Source organism: Miniopterus schreibersii, assembly GCF_964146895.1.
Source record: "Miniopterus schreibersii genome assembly, chromosome: 19".
In the NCBI taxonomy this organism is placed as follows: Eukaryota; Metazoa; Chordata; class Mammalia; order Chiroptera; family Miniopteridae; genus Miniopterus; species Miniopterus schreibersii.
Genome location: NC_138119.1, coordinates 22,401,365 through 22,425,231, shown reverse-complemented (window position 1 = coordinate 22,425,231; position 23,867 = coordinate 22,401,365). Strand labels below are relative to the sequence as shown.

Sequence of the window (23,867 nt, the reverse complement as noted above, 5' to 3'; positions counted from 1 at the left end):
TTACTGGGTGGATTTAACAGCCAAATTACAGAGGAGGTAAAAGTGAACTTTAAGGTAGAGCAATAATAATCATCCAAGGTGAACAACACAGAGAAAAATGATTTCTAAAAATATGAACACCCCTGTGGAGTGGCTCAGTGGCTGAGCGTCCAAGGATGAACCAGGAGGTTACAGTTCGATTCCTAGTCAGGGGCCAGGCCTGGGTTTCTGGCTCCAGACCCAGCAGGGGGTGTGCAGGAGGCAGCCAATCAATGACTCTCATCGTTGACGTTTCTCTCTCTCTCTCCCACTCCCTTGTGAAGTGGGGGAGAGAGAGAATTTTTTTTAATATTTAAAAAAATTAACAGAGCCTCAGAGATCTACTACAGGATATCTAACAAGCCAACACACACAAATAGAATACCAGATGGAGAAAAGAAAGGGAATGGGGCAATATCTGCAGGTACTGAATGCTAAATGAACACCAAGTAAAATCAACACAGCCAAGTTTATGCTGAAGTAAAACTGTTGAAGGCCAGATGAAATTTTGAATGCACCAAAAGAAATGCAGTGTATTACATACAGAGAGAAGTGCCTCTATTCTTGAGTGTGATGTAAAACCACGTTTCCCTAGAATATATTGCATTTGTCTCCCTCCACAAAGCAGCTGCTAAACCCTAAAGAAGGAAATGGCACTGAAATCAGTAGGCTTTTGAAGCACTGAACATTGACATTAATTCAAGTAATTAGAAGTGAATGAATATTTCTCACCTCTGAAGATCTCAATCAGTTCATATGATGGTATTTATAGAAGCATTAAAGGCGTTTCATTCCTAATGTGAGTAGAGGGGAAATTTTATAAATTAGTAGGAGACCCAATGCAATCAGGTGCTATGTGAACATGGCTCAGTCATCTGCAGGGGAAGATTTTCATCTTAAGTTTAAGCTTAAGGGGAAAAAAGGGCTTGGGGAATCCCAGAAGGATGCTGAAAGAATGGTAAACTGAAGATGCAACAGGCTAATGGTATCGTTTGGCAAATAGATGACATTCTTTTGCTTACAATAAAGCATGATACATTTCAGCATGCATATAAATGCTTCTGACTTTTAATGTCTATTAAAAAGAGTTGAGGAATGAAAATAGAGTCTCTTGGCTTTGATATTAAGCAATGGAAATTTATACATAAGTCTTGATGATTGGGAATAGCTAAAAAAAAAAAACAACCAACAACAAAGGATTTAGGAATACAACCACAATCTAGTATTTAAAGTACAAAAATCAGAATGACTAATGTGGTGCCCTGGCTGGTGTGGCTCAGTGGTTAGAGTGCTGGCCCCTGCACCGAAGTGTCTCGGGTTTGATTTCCAGTCAAGGGCATATACCTGGGTTGCAGGTTCGATCCCCAGCCTCAGTTGGGGCTCATGTGGGAGGCAACCAATCGATGTGTGTTTCTCACATCAATGTTTCTCTCTCTCTCTCTCCTGTCCTTCCTTCCATTCTCTCTAAAAATCGATGGGAAAAATATCTTCGGGTAAGGATTGACAAAATAAAAAAGACTATTGTGGCAGTCTAGAGTGAAATCCACAAAGAACAGGTTAGAGTTTCAGCTTTTGATAGACTGTAGGATTTCTCCTTTTATAAATGCTTCAGTGGTTCACTCTATTAGGAAATCAGAGTGGTTAGGAAAAACGCTAGGTAAGTAACAACAATAAAATTCCCCCTGAGTATATTGGGTGTAATCAAATCCTATGTAATTTGGCACTTGCTCTGCTGATTTCCAGTCCTGATGTCTGAGCCAGACCATTTTACTCCCACAAAAAAGTAACTCTCTAATGTCTAGGCAGAGATATATTAACTCAGAGTCTCAAGAGGAAAAACAAACTTTGAATTGTAATGTGAATTTTTAGTGTGTTAAAAAGAAAAATACAGTATTGTATAAGACTGTGATTTCAAGTTGAAAAACGGAGGCTAGCATTCTGGACCAGCATTGAATCCATTGGCGGTGAGAATGTTCATATATATCTTGTTCCTTATTTTGTACACAAAGCATATGATGTTCCATTCTCTGTGTTTCAAGGAGAATAGGTGAGATGTTTATACTTTTAGCAAAATATTTAGAATACTATGATATTTTACTATTATTCACATGAATGAGCATGTATGAGGGACTTCTATCATACAGAAAAGAATTCAAAATATGTTTTCTCCAATTTCTCATACGTTTAAGAGTGCATTCTAAATTCCCCATTTACAAAACCAGGATCTAGTATATTTTTAAAAATATTGCTTACATTTGGAACAACAACAAAAAAAACCAACAAAAATAAAGTACCTAGAAAAGATGAGCAAGCTCCTTATGGAAAACATTATAAATATTATTGAAGATCATTACAGATGATCTTACATAAATGGACAGATACACTATATTTCTGAACAGAAAGATTCGGTTTTGTACAGATGCAGTTTTCCCCCAAATTATCTATAAATTCTAGCAATTCCAATTGCAATTCCAACAGGGATTTTCCTAATACCTGTTTCTGAAATGTGGGCATAAAAGGCCAAAAATAACCAAGATTCTTCTGATGAGAAAACAGAGGGGACTTATTATAAAGGTCTATAATTAAAAGTATATGATATTGGTACAATATCACAGTGGCTGAGCATCAACCTATGATCCAAGAGCTCTTCATTCGATTCCTGGTCAGGGCACATACCTGGGTTTGGGGCTCCATCCCCAGTAGGGGGTGTGCAAGAGACAGCCAATCAATGACTCTCTCTCATCACTGATGTTTCTCTCTTTCCCTCTCTGAAATCAATGAAAAAATATTTTAAAAAAAAATAAAAATAAAAATAGTTTGATAAATTTAACTATATTTCAATTAAGAATGGCTGACATAAAAATAGTGGGGAGGGGACTTGGAGAAGGTATATGTTACACATAATTGAAAGAAAAGTTTCACATCCAGAATGTATACAGGACTCTTAAAAATCAGTTAGGAAATAAAACACTCTCTGGGGGAGGGGGGGGATGGATGTTCATAGAAGCATTATTGATAGTAGGCCAAAAGTAGAAACAACCCAATGTTCATCATTTGATGAACGAATAAATAAAATGCGGTATGTCAAAATAATGGAATATTATTCAGCAATAAAAAGGGAAAATGCAGATACATGCTACAACATGGATGAACACTGAAAACATTATGCTAAGGAATAAAAATCACAAAGGACCACATGTTATATAATTCCATTTATATGAAATGTCCAGAATAGGCAAATCTATAGAGACAGAATATATTAATGGTTTCCTAGGGCTAGAGTTGAGAGAAAATGGGGATTGGTTACTGATAAATATGGGATTTCTTTTAGGGAGCAATGAAAATGTTATAAAATTGACTGTGGTGAGGTTGCATAACTGTAAACATACTAAAAGCTATTGCATGCTTTAAGTAGGCAAATTGTATGGAACGTGAAAAAATTCAAATAAAGGCAACTCTAACACATGTCTAGTAGGTGTATTAGTCAGGGTTATCCAGAGAAACAGAACCAATAGGATGTGCATGCACACACACGAGGGGGGGGTAGAAGAGAGAGAAAGAGGGAGGGGCTGGAAGAAAGATAGACACATGAGAGGGAAGTTAATAAAGAGAGACTAGGGGAGAAAGAGAAAGAGAGGGACAGAGACCGAGACAGAGAAAGGAGAAACGAAAAGATAGATTTATGTGAAAGAATTGGCTCATGCAATTGTATGGGCTGGCAAATCCAAAATACGCAGGACAGGCTGGCAGGCTGGAGGCTCAGGGAAGAGTTTACATTTCTGTCTTGAGTCTGAAGGCAGTTGGGAGACATGGATGCATGGAACAGACTGACAGATCTCAGAAGGTGGGGTGGGGTAGGGATGGGAAGAGATTAGCCAAAGAACTTATACACAGATATGCATAGCCTATGTACACAGACAATAGTTCTGTGAAGGCCTGGGGTGGAGCAGGGGCAGGGTGGAGTGGGGCAAAGGGGGGGGGGAATGGGGGGGCATCTTTAATACTGTCAACAATAAAAATAAAAATTTTAAAGTCACGGACTAGAAGGGAGGGGATGGGATCAAAGGCTGTGTCATGATAGGTACCTGCAAGGCAGGAGTGTGTTGTTGGAGATGTTAGATGGTAGAGAGGGGTGTTGAGGAAATTCAATAAAGAAGGTGGATTCTTCTAAGGGACCAGGGGGGTCCCAGTTGAGTGGTGAAGTCTTCTCATACTTGCAGAGAGGGATGAATAAAACTAGTAAAAAGTGGAACAGCCCTGGCCGGTGTGGCTCAGTGGCTGGAGCGTCTGCCCCAGGCCCCAAGTCGGGCGCCCACTGGAGGCAGCTAGTCTCTCACATCGATGTTTCTCTCCCTCTCTCTCCCCCCTCCCCCTCCTTCCCTCCCTCCCTTCCACTCTAAAAATCAATGGAAACAATTTCCTCCGGTGAGAATTAAAAAAAAAAAAGAAAAAAAAAAAGAGGGTGGGGCCGAGCTGAGGGCCAGTTGGGATGGGGGTTAGGACCGTGCAGTGGTCCCAACCCATCCTGCACACGACTGATCAAAGCCCACCGAGCCCCACAAAGAGGGGACTGCAGATTTCATCCCCAGCTGCTGTGCTGTCCGCAAGAGCAAGTGCCCTGCGCAGTGCATCCGAACAGTTTCATTTTACCTGCCGGCGGTGTCCCTCCGTCTTCTCTCCCGGCTCCTGTCCTCCAGCGTGTGCGGGCTTTTCTCTCTTGGTTACTTTAGATCATTAGGGAAGAAGAAACCCACCTAACTGAATCCCCTCTCCTGGCTCGGTCACCCACGGGGTTGGCAGGGAGAACAGGGTCCCGCGGCCTTGCCTTTCCTTTCAGGGGTCCCATCTGGCTGTAAAATTCTCCAGGTCTTCAAACTCGGTCTCCTCAGCCGAGAACAAACTTCAGGAGAAACTGAGTGCATAGGTAAATGCAAACATTAAGCCTATGTAGAAGTTAAAGAATTTTTTTTTTTTTTATCATAGTAACGAAGAGTTCGGTGACTTTCCCTGTTAGAACTCTACCCATTTGGTCAATAGGTGCCTTATGAAAAACTGGGTACATTGCATCACTGTGAAGGACTTTAGACTGCGGTTTGCGAAAGCAGAATAAATTTTCTTGGAGTTGTACCGCTATGTACACACACACACACACACACACACACACACACACTCACACACACTCACACGCCCATTGGCAGACAAGGCCACACCTCATAGCTCCGGGGGAAGCCACAGACCTCGGCTGTACAGGCTGAGCCGGGACTGGAGGAACTTTCCGCGGGACGGAGGACAAACAGCGCCCAGACCCGACTGTCTGCGAGCCTGAGCCCGGGCGAGCGCTGGCGGCGGCAGGTACGCGGTGCGCCCCCGCGTCAGGGCCTGGGCGGTGCAGCGGCGGCGGCAGGGTCCGGGGCCCCCGAGGTCGGTGCGGGGGCCGCTGCGCGCACGCCCCCCGCCCGGCGAGCCGCACCCCCGGGCTCGGCGCAGGAGGCCGGGCCCCCGCAGCCCGCAGCCCGCCCCCGCCGCGAACATGGCTGCGCGCCCCGCCGCCAGCCTCGCCTGCTCGCTGCTGCTCCTGTCCTGGGCTCTGCTGCGCGGCGGCTGCCGGGCGCGCTTCGCCGCGGAGCCCGACCCGGAGGACGACGAGGAGGAGGCGAGGGTTTTCCCCGAGTCGGCCCTGCAGAGACCCACGGTGCTGGTGGCCCTCCTGGCCCGCAACGCGGCGCACACGCTGCCTCCCTTCCTGGGCTGCCTGGAGCGGCTGGACTACCCCAAGAGCAGGATGGCCATCTGGTGAGCCGAGGGGCGCGGGGCGCGGCGGGGGGCGGCGCGCACAGCCCGGGCGGCCCGCGGGCACGGGGCGGGGGCGAGGGGGCCGCCGCGCCGCCGCGGGAAACGTGGTGCGCACACCCCCTCGCTGCCCGCGCGGGGCCCGCGGGTCGCGCGGCGGGTTTGGAGAGGACGCGCCGGCCGCTGCGCGCTAGAGGTGCTAACGCGGATAACACGGCGCCCGGAGCTGCGGTGGGGCGTGTGGATCCGGGCAGCCTCGTCGTCCTTCTGCCGGTCAAGGGTTTTGGGGGAGACCCCCGCCAGAGTGCTCGCTTCTCCCCCTTTCCCCTCTCGAGGTTTCCTCTTTCCCCACCTCGTACCCCTCGCCCTGGAGTGAGGGCATTAGGGTGTCTGTCGCCGCCTTCGCCTCCAGACGCGACTGGAAACATAACTGAGGCTGGCGGGGGACTGGGGGGGGTGGGGTGCGGAATGGCTGGGGTGGCGAAGAGCGAGCCGCCTTGGCTTCCCGGTGCCCGGCTGCTGCTACCTCCTGGTTCTCGGGGGTCCGAGGGCAAAGAGGGGACCTGGACCCAGAGTTTGAGCCGAGCTGGGGCCGCCCTGCCGTCTCAGCCCAGCGCGCAGGGCGGGCCCCGTCTCCTCTGAGCGCGCCGGGCTGTCCCCGCCGGTGCGAACTCCTGGGACTCGTTCCGCCGCAGATGCCAGCCGCGCGGGGCGCCCTGGGGACCTGCGTCCTGGGAACCCAGCCGCCCTCGAGCAGGCAGACAGCCAAGCGTTGTTGACCTTAGGATAAAGCTCTGGGCCTGGTTCCTGGTTTTGCTGCGGGGAGGGCCGGGGCCTCTGGGGGGGTGTCTGCACCCCCTCCCTAATTTTAGAAATAGGTCCAGTCCCACCCACGCCTTTGGTAAAGGCAGGTATCAGAGGGCGAGCCGTCGGTGGCCAGGGGAACCGCTGAGGGGCCTGTAGACGAGGGGATGGCCGCTGGCCAGGGGAGATAGGACAAGAGGACTTCCCCGAGGAAGGCAGAGCCCGGGTCACTCCCGAGCAGCTTCTATCTCGTGTTGATAAAGGGAGCGGTCTGCAGACAAAACGCGTCGTTGAAGCCACGTTTGGGCAGAAGGAAAAGATGGATGAAGCAGCCGCTGGAGCTGGCAGCCTGGGCATACCTGGTGGGAGAGGTGCGGAGGTGAGAAAGCAAACAGGAGGGATAGAGCCGCCCTGTGCCGCACACTGCTTCACTGTGCACCCCTGACGGCCCGCGGCCGCGCAGAGGAGCCTTTATGTGGCAAGTGGGACCGCTGGTGCGGCCAGGGTGTCAGCCAGAAGGAAGGAATTTTTTCACCACGTCTACCCCAGAAGAAAACTTCACAGATGTCAGTTACTAGATGCCTTTTTCAAAAGAGATGTTTTACAATATGGCCTTTATGCATTGCTTAGTTTTAAAGAACATCACAATAGTTACTATTTAGAAGAGGTACTGTGACCCCGTTTTACAAACAAAGAAACGGAGACTTGAGTCGGTTCAACAGCTCACTTAAAGCCACAGAATTAATAAATGGTAGAACTGGAATTTGAACCCAGTTGTGTCCCTAAACACCGCCCTAGTAAGGTAGTACTGGGAATAAAGTACTATAAGCAACACCTATATAAACCTGTAAGCTGCAGATTAGGAGATGTGAGTTGTCACTAGCTTGATATGTGATTTTGGGACAGTTTCTTGGGAGCCATAGACGTCAGTTTTCTCATCAGTAAAATGAGGAAATGGGAATAAATTTGAAATTAGAATTTCAAAAATTCTTTCTGGCACTTGAATTACATAGGTTTTATGATGTGATCAGAATCGACCAACAATGATTGTACTTCCTAGGTCCCCTGAATGCTCCAAGTTCTATAAACACTGGTGTTCTGTTTAGGTGGGTAGTTTCCCAATTCTGTGTAGATCTTTGGGATTTGTGTTCCTTACCCTCATTCATGGTCCATGGAACTGTCCTTTATGGCCAGTGTTGGAAAGTTAACGAAGAAACCCAAGGCTTGGGTAAGGCCTTTGGCAACCCATGCATTAGCACTAAACACTCTTCTTTGAGTTCTGGCTTAGAAACCTTATATCATTTATTAGATAATAATAACCAGAATTGGCAGTTTTGAATACTGATTTATAGCTCTCATCATCAACTGTTTTCTTATTTGATCCTTTCTGTCATTCTATAAAGAAATAAAATTGTCTCCATTTCCTAGAAAAACACATTCTGTCAGAAGTACCTGACTTAAAATTACACTTATTTGTTAATTTCACAAACACTTAATCCTAAGAGCCTATAGTTCTAAGCACTTTACATTCACTTTCTGGTTTAATGTTCATAAAAACCCTATCAGGTATATACTGTATTATACCCTTTAACAGATGAGAAAACTGAGGCACAGAGAGGTAGTACAAGCACATGTTCCTAATGACATTTTGTGAGAATTGAGCACTATGCCAGAGTTGGACCGAGAAAAGTTGAATTAGATGTGGCTCCTTAGAGGCTTTTTTTTTTTTTTTTTTTGCTGGGCAGTGTAAGATCCTCTGAATGGCATTTACAGGATGTAGAGGAGTGACAAAGGACTTCTGAATCAGATTGGGGCAGTTGTGTGGTCATGGAAGGCTTCTTGAGGAGTTGACACTTTGTTTGAACTCAATTTTGAAGTACAAATAGGAATCTACTAAAATCTGGAGTGGGGAAGGAGGGTTTCACAAAAAGGGAACAGCAACACACACACACACACACACACACGGCATTGGGACATTAACCAGAGTTTCCTGTCAGGGGAGATCATATGAGTGGCAGTTCTACTCACTGCAAACCTCCTAACTCAATGCATTGTACCACCAGAGCTACTATCTTTGCAACTGGCCCTCAGGGAAGGTAGCAGTCTGGCTGGGAAGGTTATGGGATATAACCCTCTAGGAGAAGGTGGTACCTCAGTCTAGGGTGCTACAGCTTTGAGGGGCTCCTGCCAATTGATTACCTCTAGTCTCTCTGTCCCAAGCTCCACTCAACATTCCGAGATGCCAGCTGGTTAGTATTCACTTTGCAGAGCCAGCACCTGCTGCTGTCAAAAATAGTGTCAAAAATGGCTGTGAGCTACCCAGCACCTTATAAAACTGAACCCTGTTGAGTATGGAGTCTTGGCGCCAGCTTCCAGTTAATCCTATTTCAATAACTTTGAAAGACTCGGTCTTCTCGTTCATTTGTTTACCTCTAACCATGGCTGGGGGAGCGCCTGATGAGACTTATTTCCTGTATGGGTAATTGAGAGGCCTGGCTCACTGACCACGTTCAGACTTCCCGGCAATCTGATTTTTCCCCCACCTATGTTCTGGACCAGGTCTGCTCTGCACACACGGGTGGAGTGAGGGTCAACAAGTTGACCTGAAAATTTTTGCTGTCAGAGATGAGTGTAGCTATCTCAGCATCGGGTTTATTCAGATTAGGTTGAATTAAGGAACATTTATATTTTAGAGATACTTTGTGCCAGCAAAGAGGAAAATTTGCCCATGTACCTATCTGATCTGAAAACCCCACCAAACTAGTTTTCCTTCAAATAGCACAGGTTTGTGATATGGAACTAAGTATTCCTTGTGTTCCAATTCAGTCTTGCACTGAGTTCCTGGGGGTCATTGCTGTGCTGAGATGAAGGGAGCTGGAGGCACTGGGACATGCGGCGGGCAGTGGACTTCAGTGGCTTCTCTTTAATTCAGTGGGGCCATGAACAGCATCCTTAGCCATGGAGGGAAGGCTGATCTCATCCCCCTTCCAAACCTCTGATTAAGGGGGGCAGTGCCAAGTACCATGATAATGAAAAATGGAGCTGGGCACAAGGAAAAACATTTGACCCAAAAGATACATTAAGTTTGTCTCTTGGAGAGCCTGCTATTGCCTGTGGGAAACAGTTGGGGTTCTCAGAGTCTGTGCAATCACAAGGCAGTAACTGCCTTGTAATTACAGAACAATTTGGGCATTTCACTTGGTAGAGTTTGTAAAGTAATGGACTCCATTGGGGACCGTTGTATCGCTTCCTAAATAAAGAGATGAATTTCTATTGACGTGAACATAAACAGCGGTGAGCTGTACTTGGTCTGGGTACTGATCGCAGTATTTTGCACACTACCTACCCTGTGCAGTGTTTGGTGATTATCTTGGATTGATCTCCACATTTTAATGCTCAACCAGTAGCATTTTGGTGAATATTTAACTAGATTTACTAATATTCGTGTATTTATAAAATGTTCCAAAACTACTTTTCATGATCATTTTCAGCCCCAGCAGTGAGAATGATGTCACATTTCATCATTACCATCTTGACATTAAATGCTTACATTACTCTCATGGAGAGAAGTTTCAGCTCAAAGCCGAAAAAGTAGATGATACTTTAGTCACCTTCTCCCCATTAGTCTGTTTTCCTCACCTTCATGATTCACAGCCGGTGGTTTAGCACTGAGGTTGGAGTGTGCGAGCTTAGAGTCAGACAGACTAGGGTTCCGGTCTCCCGTCTGATTCTGGGCTCATCCCCAAACCTCTGAGCACAGCTTCCCCATCTGGAAATGACTAGTAATAACACCTACCACAAAGATTTACCTTTATCTTCTCAAATGAAGATTTTAAAAAATATATGATCAAAAGGAACTGTTTTTTTTCCTTCCAACAACAAATGATCAGCATAATGAAAACTAACATAAAAAAAGAAAATTGCCCAGCCAGGCGTGGCTCAGCGGTTGAGCATCGACCTAGGGTCCTGGAGATCATGGTTCGATTCCCTGTCAGGGCACATGCCGGGGTTGTGGGCTTTATCCCCAGTAGGGGGTGTGCAGGAGGCAGCTGATCAATGACTCTCATCATTGATGTTTCTATCTCTCTCTCTCCCTCTCCCTTCCTCTCTCTGAAATCAATAAAGATATATTTTTAAAAAAAGAAAACTAACATTTATGGAGGTGTTGTTGTAAACTTTTCATTTGATAACAGATTTACTTCTGACAACAGCCCTGGGTGAGAGGTGCCATCACTCTCCTCACTTTACACTGGGGGAAACTGAGGCACAGAGAATTTAAATGACTTTCCTTAGGTTGCAAGGCTAGTACGTGTTGGAGCCAGGATGTGACCCAGGCAGCTAATGTCACAGACTGAGTACAGATGGTCTGTTTAAGATCAAGAAAGGACCAATTAGTTCTAGTTTTTGCTTCTGTCAGGTGGCCCAATTTAGGAAGATAAAGAGTGTCAGTGTTTCTTTCAAACAAGAATGGCCCCTTCTACTGAATGACATAAACGACTCAGTGGTTTGTTTCCGCTGTCTGGATAATTTTGTCACTTAGCTTAGACATTTTCTAGTTACTGACCTCTTTCTATGGTAGATTTCACAGGAACAGAATGAGGCTAAATATGTGGGTTGTACATAAATACACATATGCAGGTCATTTGCTGTGATCACGGCTACATAGAAATAGAAAGAAATGTACCAAGTATTGTTAGTGGCAAATGAATCAAGCAGCACTATTCATACACATGAGTGGCTATAACATTTTGGGTTCATATTGGCAAAACTGAAAATACCAGTTTTTCAGCCTTTTAAATTAGTAGTCTTAGATTTGGTTACCCCCTAAATTCAACTTTCTTTCAAATGATTGCAGAAAATTATCAATCGTTCCCCACCCTCCAATTTCAAAACACAACTGGCTCTCAGAATTATAGATTTCCTTTGGGTAGAAACTGAAGTGACTAATGCATGTCACCAATCCTCTTGTTCTAGCTATGACAGATTGCCTGCAGGGTTAGAAAAGATGCCTAAATTGTCCAGGTTCCCTTCTTTAATTACCTTCCATGGATGGGGAAAGTAAAGCACAGTTAAAGGATTTCACCCTCACCTATTGTACAGTGAATGAGCATCTGGATGAGAGACCAGAGCTCTAGATTTTAAACCCTGTGTGGCTGTTTTAGTGTTGATTATATTATAACATGTTGCTCTCAGCTTAAAGGAGCATGTCAGTTATTCCAAGCTGGGTTCAGTTTTACAGACTTGTCTTCAGCTCTTTCTCCAGGTGACTCCACCACCGAGTTTCTTTGTGACCCCAGGTACATAAGCACGCTTCTTGTGGCCCTCTCCCTCGACTGTATCTGGTGGTCATAGGAATGAACAAAGAAGGCTCTGTAACCAGAAGGGCTGCTGATTGTGCCTCGGTCCATTTTCCAGCACTTAAATGCACACATGGGTCCTGTCACTGTGCAGCACTGTCTTCCAGTCAACGGCACAGTATAGTAGGACATTATAAGGCTCATATAGGGACTATAGTAGGACTATTATAAGGCTTGTTTCTGCACGTTTCTTCAAATAACAATATACAGTAAAGTTAAAGTCTCACAGAAAGTGATCATCCTGTAGTATGGTTGTTAGTTGCATTCTCCAGGTGTCATATCATGAAGAGCTTTCGCTACATGTGTTTAAATCATAGTTATTATCAGGAATTACAAACACGTATACTGTATATGCCTTGACGTTCCTGTTCTCAAAGGACTGCTTGCTCATTTCATTGAACTTATGTTGTTGGAATACCACATAGTACTGATTTGAAAAGTATTAAATCTCTTAGAGTCCTTGTAGATTTATTTATTTAATAGTAATTTAAGTATTTTAAGAATTTTTTTCTCCTGACTTTTTTTTTATTGAAACAGTAACATAGTCCCACAATAAATATTCAAATAGTACGAATGGAACTATGATAGAAAGTAAACCTCTCTTCTACTTCATACCACCTGCCAGAGGCAACCAGTGTTATCAGTTTCTTGTGAATTCTTCTAGAAACTTTCTGTGCATGTACATGTATCCTTTAAATGTCAGCCCAAATGTGAGTATTTTATGTAGCTTGTCCTGCATAAGTGATCTAAAAACAATCAACCTCTGTATCCCAGGTTCTTAAACTCCACCAGCCCCCCTACACTTGTACCTGTTCTAGGTACTGATTCTAAATTATACCTGTCCTTCTCTTTTGTCCTGTGTCTCTGGCCCCCAGAAAACCTGGCCCTAGGCTCATTTAAAAAAACCTTTTTTATGAAGTGTAATATGCATTGGAAAAGTACAGATATTATTAATACATAGCTGGATAACTTTTCACAAACTGAACATGTCCGTGTGACCAGCACCTGCCTCGCCGGGCCTGTGTTTGTACACAGCAGTGACTGTTGGGGCCAAGTAGCTGCAGTCCCCTGCACTGTTTCTAGACAGTCACGTCCCCATAGGGACCACCCTATGTGCACAGATTCTTTGATGTGGCTCATCTGGCCTCTGTTGGCATTGGGGTGGTGAACCTTGCATCTTCCTTGAGCTCCTGTGCAGCCCTAAGGCTCACGTGGTAACTGGTCTACAACCAGCAGGCTTGGCCCACGGCCAGCGAGATCTAGAGGTGAAGGGACTAGGATCTTATTTCCTTCCCCTCAGCTCTCCATTTCTCTGGTAGGAAAGCTGTGTGTTAATGTTCGTAAAAGTAAAAAGGAATCTCGTTATAGGTCATAATTGGAAAGTCATGCAAAGTATAAACAGAGTGGCTGTAATTAATTCACTGGAACTTGCCGCCATTCAGATCCATGAAAACACAGTGTTTGTGGTCGGTGGCCTGAGCCAAGTCTCTTGCATGAATTAAACCTTAGATTTGGCTGGAGGGCATTTCTTTTCCTCTCCAGGAGCACCGTACAGAAGTCATTTCAGACTTGGACTCCCAATAGTAGCTTCGAGACATCCTGCCAACTTACGACTTTGTAACACGTTTCACTTCATTGAGGTTGTTATTGTTATTTTAGTTGTTTTATCAAATTTGGCAAGCTGAGGCCTGTCCCTGACTTGATGGTTTAGCTGATGAGATTTTGTTCCACTGCAAATATAATGCAAAATAAACCCCCTCCCCCAGTGTTTTCTGATTAATGTTTCAAGACCCCTTAGAAGATGTGCATTTCCAAAACATTAACGATAAATAAGCAATGATCCTGGGCTGTGTGCTCCTAAGAGTAGGGCAGAAGACTGAGGTGGGGCCAGGACACTGCTGTGGAAGCATTCTCGTGCGTACTGGGCTTCAGTGATAATTTGGCTGTATTGGAACAGTTTTTTACCTTCTAGGCTGAATCACTTCAAAGTCAATCGAGAGATGTGTCAGGCTGGAGAGCGGAGTTAAATGGATCTCCCACATTTTGGCTGTTGCTGTGGTCTGAATGTGTTGAAATCTGCACCCCCAAAAATGGGGTCTCTGGGAGGTTCCACCCTCATGAATGGAATAAATGTTTTAAAGAGGCTCCAGAGAGATCCCTCATCCCTTCCACCAGGTGAGGCAGACACAGTGAGGATTCCGCAGCCCAAAGAGGGCCTTCACTAGACCTGGCCATGCTGGCTCCCTGCTCTGGGAATTACAGTGTCCGGAACTGTGAGAAACAAATTTTTGTTGTTTGAAGCCACCCAGCCTGTGCTGTTTGTTCTAGCAGCCCAACAGATTAAGGCAGCTGTCAAGCTCAAGAAAACCATGAAGGTAGCTAAAAGTGCCTGCGTTTGAGACAATAGGGAAGTAGGACTCTTTCTTTTCTTTTCCCAGAGTGATCGTATATGTTTTGGAGGGGGGTAGGGGGCAGTGGGTTACAGCTAGCTTCCTATTCTCACAGGACGAGATGATTCTGAGTAAGGGGAATGCCTGGAGATACATTGACTTTCTCCATAAATGTCATGTCAAATGACTACTTGCTGCTTCTCAGGATCTTGAGAAAGGTAGAATTTTCTGGAGACTAAAGGGAGAACTTGAATTCTTGGGCCATCTGTGAGAAATGCGGTTGTGGACAATTGGGCCGTGGCATTTCCAACACGGAGTTTCTTGCTGGACCGCTGGACTGCTTTTTAGTTTCTTGGTTTCCAGCCAGCCCCATAATCTGTCCAGGCTCCACACACCACAGCAATTATGGTTGAGACCCGCCAAGATAGTGGGAAGTTGCTGCCAAGTGGAATCAGGGTTTTTCATGTCATGGCCACACCATTGCACAGTAAGTGTACATGAAGCTTACACACCGCTGCATTCCATCTGCTGGAAGCAGATTGGGGCCGAAGAGCATTTAGATCGTGTCTTGTGTTTCCAATGGGTTTTGTTGGAACAGCCAGCATACTAAAATATTTTAGAAAATTACATACCTCCTCTTTGGCTTTCCTCAATCTTGTTAAGCTTTATGATTTACTGGGCACATTGATTTCTATCCTAGAAAATTCTCTTTCTCACCATAAACCATGAATTTTTAAAGCAATGGACTAAAAAATGTTATGCGCATTCCTTTGTTCATTTGGCCACTGCGGATTGTCTCTGTGAATGAATCCAGGTCATCGTGTTGAAACTGGTTGTGAGGGTGGCCTACAAGTGACTCACTCACCCCCATTGGTCAAGTTCATTGGCCATGAATGGGCATGCTCTCATCGCTGTTCTGCCCACCTTTTGGGATAAGACTACTGGGCTTCAACTCGTGGTTCCTAAATGCTGGTTCAGGGGCCATCTGTATCACAACACCTAAGACGTTTATTAGTTACATAGATTTCTGGGCCCTGACTCAGCCACGTCCAATTAGATGGCCTGTGGGAGAAGCCTGGGAAGCTGGTCTTAAACGTGGACACAAATGATTTGGATGTACCTCGGGGTTTGGTAACTGCAAGAGATGGGCTCCCAGAAGGCCCCCTGAGGAACAAGGGACCCTCATGGGAGGACCGAAGGCTACGTATGCATCTAAAATACAGGCCCTGGGATTTTCAGAGCTTGGAAAGTTCGCAGAGTGTGGACTCTTCTAAACTCCAGGTTCAGGGTCTGAAGCAACCAAAGCAGAAGGGTTTTCTCAGGTGAAGTAGGAAGGTACAGGATTGCAAAGGAGAGGCTGTGCCAGGTGGGCATCATTTATGTTTCTTGCTGAGTCAAGCACATGTGTTCTTGCTTCCAACAGTGGCTGTTTAAAAAATACATTTTTTGACAGTGCTCCAAACTGCCCACTGGATGAAGTACTCGGTATAAAATGACACTCCCTCAAACCGTTTCCTTTGCTCAGTGTATCTCACATCATGAGCTCATTAAGCATTTAGTTCTAGAGAAGAAAAGATAGCTATTGATAAACATCTCTTAATAGAGCGAAGGGAAATCAAACCCGTGCATTTCCTTCAAATACGTAGTAGTCATTCGAACCACTTTGGTCTTCATCTTTCCTAATCTGGTCCCTTTGCTGCTTGTATTTCACTTGCCTACTTTTGATTTTCTCTTTGGTGTGCCATTAAAAGCCCCTCCCCTCTTTTGTGAAAAAACAGTCTATTAAATTAGCCTGCATTTAGTAGTTGGCTTTTCAGCCCTAATTATATATTACAAAGTCCCTATGTCTGGTGTCTTCACTAGTTATGAAATAAAAATACAACCTTTTGGAAATTCTCTCTTCTGGTCGGCTACATGAAGGATTGTTCTGAATGTGTCACTGCTGTGCAAAGGTATGTCCTGAGTTGATAGAGTAGCATTATTACCACCTCACCTACAGGCAGCCTTTTCTGGGGCAGATCACAAATCAGTTGCTAAATCTTGTACTGTTCTTGTACACTAGTTATGTTGTGTCCTTTTGGTGACAGGTCTGTCCAAAACCCCACAGTCAAGTTTCCCAAGTTTGTGTCCATTTTCTGCTTTAGTCTTTTTTCTTCTAAAAAAAAAAGGAAGCTGCAACCTATAGCTTAATGCATCCCCATCAAGAAGCTAATAGTCATCTGGGGAGGAAGGTGAAGCCTGCCTGGTGCAGCCGGAGTTTCCAGCACAGCTGCTTCTAGCCAAAAGCAGCCTTGGCCCCGGTGTGCAGATATCACCGTTTTGCCATTTATGTTGTCTTGTGAAAGACTGAGAGGCATTGTTCGAGCCGTGTCACTTCCAACAAGCCCCTTATTTGTTCTGGGCCTCAGTTTCCTCTCCTGTAACATAAGAGAGATGTGCCAGAGTTGCGGTTTCTCAGTGTGGCTGCTGTTTAAAATCATTGGATGAGGTTTTAAAAAAATGCCAGTGCTGGGCCCCACCCACAGACCATTTCAGTCTGAATCTCTGGGGTAGGGCCAGGGCAAGTGACATCATTTGAAAACTTCTGAGGCAGTGGTAATGCACAGCCAGGCTTGAGAACCTCTGGATCAGACACTCTGGGGTCCCTACCCGATCGGACATTAGTGCCCCCTTCATGGATGTGACCATATCGGAAGAATTTTCATGAATCATAACTCTGCATGACTAACATTTTCTGGACTCACAAGCCAACTTTAGATCTTTTTGGAATGGCCTAAAAATAAAATCTAAGTATTCTCGAAGCTCGTTGTAGATAGACTGTGCTCAGGGTGTCCTCAGAGTGTTGGGTCTTGCCTAAGCGCGTGCGTGATGACTGAACTGCCAAGCAGTGTGACCCCCGGAGGGCTGGCCTTGCAGAGGCGCCTTTGGAGCTCTTCACGAAGGGGCCCAGTGCACCAGACGCAGAGGCAGTGGGAGCGCAGGCTTGCTTCCTGCAGCGCACAGCTGCTGCCCCTCGGCTAAGGGCTCGAGCTGTGTGTATCGAGCCTTCTAAGGGCATCATCCAGCCAGGCCCTGGCGCCCAGGACTCCTTTCTGCGGTGTGTGTTTTGGTGTGTTGCCCAGTTTTGCTTTTCGGCATCTGTTTCCTAACTGGTGCAGGGCCTCTAATCATCTCTGGGTATTGCATTTCTGATGTTACTTTTAATGGCTTCGGATGTTAGCGTCTTTTGTTTCTGGATTTGCATAAACAGTGCTGCCTTTGTCCTGTGGTCTCGACAGGGCTTCAAAGCCTGGACTGGGCATCAAAGACACACTGGATCCTCATTCCTTAAGCATCAGATTGCAGCGAGGCCAGCAGGTGACTGGAGGTTACAGCTCCACTTCTGGGCCAGTTTTCTGTCTCCCAAAGATTAGATTCTGCCATGTCCCCTTCCATAATGGTCCTGAATCTTAATAGCTTTTTCTAAGGCCTGTGCAAATGCCAGTGAATGAAATGGGCACTGCTGGCGTTTTTCTGAAGAGGAAAGGACAGTAACCCGCTCTTACCGGACTATCCCTGCCCCAGGAGAGAGATTACCAAAGGTCCCTCTGGGAAGCATGGGAGCCCCAGGCTCATTGGTCAGTGTGTGCGGATGCTGGCATGGTGGGGGCCACACCCTCCTTTCCCCAAGTATCTTATCAAAATAAAGGCAGGAATTGAACTCTCAGTTATCCACAGCTGGGTTGTCTGTATTTTTGGTATAGAAATGCCAGTTTTTGATCAGTCCGTTTGGTCCAGTCATCCAGCACAGCTGTGAGCTGTGTCTCTCTCTATGTTGCCCAATAGTTGTGTGTTTAGATAACGGAGAGTAATTTTTATCTCAGCTCAGATAACAAGCCGGAAGGTACTCAGCAGCATTCCGCACAGGGCTTTCTGGAGCCAGTGACATTTGGCTTTGTAGCTGTTTGCTCTTTTGCATTATCTGTGCCATGTACCACCATGTTTTCAGATTTCCTTGAGTCTCTGCCTTGCCTTGGTCTCCCCATCTGCACAGTGAGTGCTGGACAGGCTGATCTTGAAAGACTTTTCTTTAATCCACAGTATGCTATGTATTTGCAGTTCCACCACTGATACCATGAAAAGTGAAACAACCTACTCTGTTGCCGAACTATTTAAGATGGCATTTGGGCCTTGATGTCTCTATTTGTATGTAGATCTAACTTCTTTGGTACTATTGACTTCTCTATGTCTCATACCTTTGCTAAATAGACTGATGGTTCATGTCTATATACAATTATAAAATAAAAAATTTTTGCCCTCTGTGATGGCTGATTTTATGTGCCAACTTGGCTGGGCATGGTGCCTGGATGTGTGTCTAAACATTATTCTGGATGTTTCTATGAAGTGTTTTTAGATGAGGTTTATATTTAAATCAGTGGACTTTGGGTAAAGCTGATTGTCATCTATAATGTGGATGGGCCTCATCTACTCAGCTGAAGGGCTGAATAGAACAAAAGACTGACCTCCTTCAGCAAGAAGGAATTGTGCCACCAGACTGCCTTTGCACTTGAACTACAATATCGCCTCTTCCCTGAGTCTCCAGCCTGCTGGCCCACTCTATAAACTTCGAACTTGCCAACTTCCATAATTGCATGAGCCAGTTTCTTAAACTCTCTCTCTGTATTAGTCTGTGAAGTAAATATATATGTTATAGAGAGATATATTATTATGTATTACCTCTCTATATAGCCATATATATATTTATATATCTCCATCCTCTTGGTTCTATTTCTCTTGCGAACCCTAATTAATATAACCTCCAACATGAAATAAAAGACCATCTTTTTCATGAACAACAGCAACCGAAAGAAGGGCTGTGATGAGAAGAAAAGGAACTCAGAGAATTATGACAGGAGAGAGAGTTCCAGATCTGAAAACTGGAGACACCATTGCTGTTGACCCCTGGGGAGGAATCTTTGCTGCATGAGTATACATAGTGCAGGTCTTTTCTCATGCATGCAAAGTAACTAAGTGCCAGTATTCCCTAGAGGGTCCCCCTCTTTTTGAAAAGGCAACAATAGGAGCTTGACACTTGCTGTTGTAATGGGAAACAATATATGTTTATTCTTTGCAAAAGCTGCTGGCCATTAGCAGGCCCGTGTATTTTGCTCAGTCCACTGAGTGAGGAAACTAGCTTGCATGCGCACTTTGGGGGTTAGGAGAACCTGGCAGTTAGAGGTCAAGTTTTACCAGGCTAATGGATTATTGCACCCAACTGATAGTTCCACACCCCCCAGAGGCTTGACTTCACAGTGGTATCATTATCTCTTAGAGATGCTCAAGTTTGGTCTGTGCTGACCTTCAGAGGCCAGGAGCATGAATCCCTGCGAAAGGTCCCTGTAACATGAAGCTGTGCTGGAAAAGTCAGGGGTGGGGGTGGAGAAATGGAGACAGAATCACTTGTCTCCAGATTTTGAATTTATAGGCCAGAGAAAACTAAAATTAAGAAGACAACAATTTTCTTTTTCAAAGAGTGTTCCCACTGGTGACTCTCCGACTTACCTTCTTGGGGTTCAGTCTCTTAAATCGAACTCTTCCTTTTTTGAGCTGTAACCAGTAAATAAAAAAGCAAACCCTTCCACTGGATCGGAATTACCTTGAGAACTCGCTGCCCTTTGCCTCCCTCTCTGATCTTGCTACTCAGGTGATACTCTCAAGCTGTAAGCCAGCTGCTTCCTTCCCTTACGACCCTAGGATCTTGCGCCAACTGCTCTGAGTTTCTGAACTAAGATTCTCGTAGGATGCCTTAGCGACACAGGGGCTCATGCATGAGAGTGTAAAATGCCCCAGTGAGTTTTTCTTCTGAATATAACAGTAAATGTGATTTAAGGGACCGGGGTCAAACCGTTTTGCCATGAAGTAAAGTGGGCTTTGAAGCGCCTCCTCTCTTCTCTCTAACAAGGTATCTGAGATTTGCTGTTGCTCTCCCTGGTCTGTACTCAGCTGTCGAGTTTTAGATAATGAACTGTGCTGGCACTCTGCTCCTTTGAGTTAGAAAGCAAATAGTCTCCCTAAATGGAACACTTTATCTTTCAATGTCAAAGGAGCAGAGGACAAATAAACCACGGTCTGTGTTTTCCTCTCTGAAATCGTTGCTCCTTAGTAGTTTTTTCTGAGTTCGTATTCTAATAAACTTTCACTACTTTTATTAACATCATGGATTTGGCCCACATTCTCTTGCCTTTTTATTTTTTCAGAGGAATTTTTCTAGGTAGATTTTTGGTTCATTTATTGATGGATTGGTCTCTTTATTACCAATAGGATTGGGAGTACTAGAAACTCAGGTGTCTTATCCAAAATAATTAGGAAAAACTGTTTGGCACATCACCTTATAAAAAATGATTATGACTTATAAAAATCCAGATAGGTAATTCTTATTTTCAATCCCCTAACAAAAATATTTGCTTTCCAAGGCCTTTGATTCCCGAGAAGACCAAGGTCACACATGGCTTCAGTCTGTAGTCAGTTTCATCCTGGGTGGCAAAATAATACACTATGGTTTCCAGACCCCCTGAAAAATCAGCTGTTAACAAGTGAGGTCATTTTTGGTAGAAGAATTGCATATGTCATTGTCTCAAAAGAGACCTGGGCTGCAGAGTCTGTCTAGGGGCCTGCTTCCAAGTACTTGTTAAAGTCCTCCCAGCTTAGTTTGACCTTGGCCTTGATCTCACTTTTACATTTCAAAGCACTTGAGTGCTGCACATGTCCAATTAAGTATAGAGTAAAACTGTCGTTCAACAAAAAATGAAAGTGAGAACAGTAGTCATTTTATGATTCTTTTCATTTAATTCTGTCACTAAGAAGAAATGCATACTTTTTCCAGTCTCCATAGAAGAGTAGAACACGTTATTTCTTTAAAAAGTTTATAAGTATTGAACTAATGCGTAAAAATATGAGGTTGCATGGATATTTTCTCATCTCAAAGGCCTGCTTTTTAAATAGTGAACTGTAACCACAGTGAGGTAACCAATAACCACGATGGCCCGCAACGAGCCAGCCTCCTCGAGTTCACTCCTCCCCTAGTCTCCTCCCCTGCTGACTCATGAACAGCAGAACAGATGAAATGGAGAGTGTGTGACCTCCCAGGCCAGGTCATAGAAGGCATTGCATTTTCTGCCATGGCCTCCTGGATTGCCTGCCTTGGGAGACCCCTATGCCATAGGGTCATTGAATCTGTCCAAAGGAAAGGCCCACATGGGGAGGAACTAAGGTTGCACCCAATAGCCAGCACCAACTTGCCGCCCTGGGAGTGAGGCCCCTAGGAAGTGGGTCTTCCAGCCTAGTCAGGCTTTCAGATGACATCTCGGTACAACCTGAGAGACTCTAAGTGAGGTTGTCATAGACTCTCATGGAGCTCATGCTGTACAGTTCTAGGAGAGAGCGATTAGAAACAAGTAAATAAATAAACAAGATGATTTTAAAAGATATGTGCCAAGGAGAAAACAAAGCAGGATGGTGGGGAGAGCTTTGCTGGAGAGCTCATAATATATAAGGTGGTCTGAGAAGCACTCTTTGGGGAGGTGGTACTTGAACAAGCCCTGAGTGATGAGAAGGAGCTGCCTTGTCAGCATGGTGGTGAGAGGGAGGGAACAGAGGAGAGAAGGGAGCCAGTCAGGTTCCTGAGTCAGGGAAAGGCTTCCCTTGGGGGAAGAAAGCAAAGAAGGCCAGTGTGCTTAGTCCACCGGGACTTATGTCAGATTTGCCTTCTGAATGGCTCTCCATTCTTCTTTGGTCTTCCTCTTTGGGGAAAGAAGCTCAGTTTTCAATAACATCAATCACAGTATAATATTTCAAAAATTTTTGACCACTCAGCCACCTGTTTAACAGTTGAAGAAATCCAAAGGAAGTTTGGCGTTGTATCTCGAGATCATGAGTGAGATGCCCTCAGTGGGTTGGCTTCACTGGGCTGGGTGTGCCCAGCCTTCTTCTGACCCCCTGAGGCTGCCTCCACCAGCCAGGGAACTGGGGTCTGATCACGATGCCCACTCCTGTGTTCTCTCAATCTCATTCTATGTATTATGTGTTTAGCTTCAATAAAGCATGTGTACCAATGGCTCTGGAGCGTGGAGGAAGACTGAAGGCATGTGCCCTTGTTCTGGGGAAGGTGTGGGCCTACACAGCAGAGCTATCCTTGGGAGAGGAAAGTCATTTCCTCCAGTATCAGAACAGTCACAAGTGGCAGTCCTATCCAATTAGACCACTCTGGCTAAAACGCTGGCTGATATATTTATATTTTAATTCTTATCAGTCTGTGTAACTATATAACTGAATGCCCACCAGTGAGTGGAAATAAATACTATTTGTGCCAGTAACCTTTGAGTATTGTCGAAGGTCAATAAATTGAAATGTCAGGTAAATTTCCCATATTAGCATCCTCTGCATCCTGACTTCATAGTGGGATGTTCTCAAAATACTTCTTTCTCTATTGTCGTTAGTGGCAATGCCAGCACTGGCAGGATTCAGGGGGACAGTACTCATAAATAAATTAAAGTGCTTTAGTTGAAAATAACAAAATAAAACTGGACAAAACGTACAGCCCCAACAGTAAAGAAGACATTCTACACATCCATCCAAAGAATCTAAAAAATCGAGCGAGTGCTGGACATCATAGCAGCATATATTTCTCCCTTAAAGCACAGGTTGGCAGTATTGAAAGGACCTGCAGCTAAAAATCACTGAGTTTTAGGTGAATTGTTTGCTGTACTTTACTTTGTTTTCTTTCGCCATGAAGCAAAATTTGCAAAAACATATATCAGTGTTTTAGATCCTGCTCTGCATCTTCCCACGGAAACCATTTCAACACAGTCCACTTTTGATATCCCCATTTCTCGGTTTACATCACAACTTGTACTCTCTTGATTAAAAAGCATATTTTTCGCATTGGCTCTGGGCTCACATTGTTTTTGGCTTGCTTTACTTTGTGCTTAATTTCTGAGTTTCAACTGTGGAGCATTATATCCTGTAAAAACTCTTCTATCATTTTCAGTTGCTTGAGGCTTTCATTTCTTTATCTCCTGAAACAGGAAGGAGGCCACCAAACATAACGAATGTGAATTAAAAACACTGCTTGGGTGGAGTATTTATTTTCTTTTTAATCTCCTACTCTGTCAGGGAATGTAACCAGGAACTGTGTCAGGCCCAAGCTCTGGCAGAGGGTACTGATTATTGATTTAAAAAGACAAATCTTGTAAATCAATATTCGCGTTATGTTTCTTGCATAAACCCAATGGTTCTGTCCTGGGGAAAAGCCTCAATGAGTAATTCTTTCAGACCAGTGAGCTCATAGCTGTCTGCTTGGCACAGCTCAGCTCTGGTTTCTTCATGAAAAGTAAGAGAACTGCCAGGACTTTTCTGTCTCTTGCCTGAGCCCTCACAAGAGCTGCTTTTCACCCGTTATGATTTAGGTTCCTTAGGTCAATAACTTTTCCTCTGCCTTCCATGTGTGGTGCTACGAAGAGGTGAGTTAATA

The 23,867-nt window shown here is 44.9% G+C and overlaps 1 protein-coding gene across 1 annotated transcript in view; it reads left to right on the top strand.

Moving 5' to 3' along the window:
- The first annotated feature begins 5,482 nt into the window (after positions 1–5,482).
- Positions 5,483–23,867, top strand: part of COLGALT2 (collagen beta(1-O)galactosyltransferase 2) — a 75,615-nt gene continuing 57,230 nt past the window's right edge. Inside the window, exon 1 of the mRNA XM_081121007.1 lies at positions 5,483–5,811. Coding sequence (XP_080977133.1) covers positions 5,549–5,811 — 263 coding nt within the window. The 5' untranslated portion in view covers positions 5,483–5,548. The remainder of the gene's footprint in view (positions 5,812–23,867) is intronic.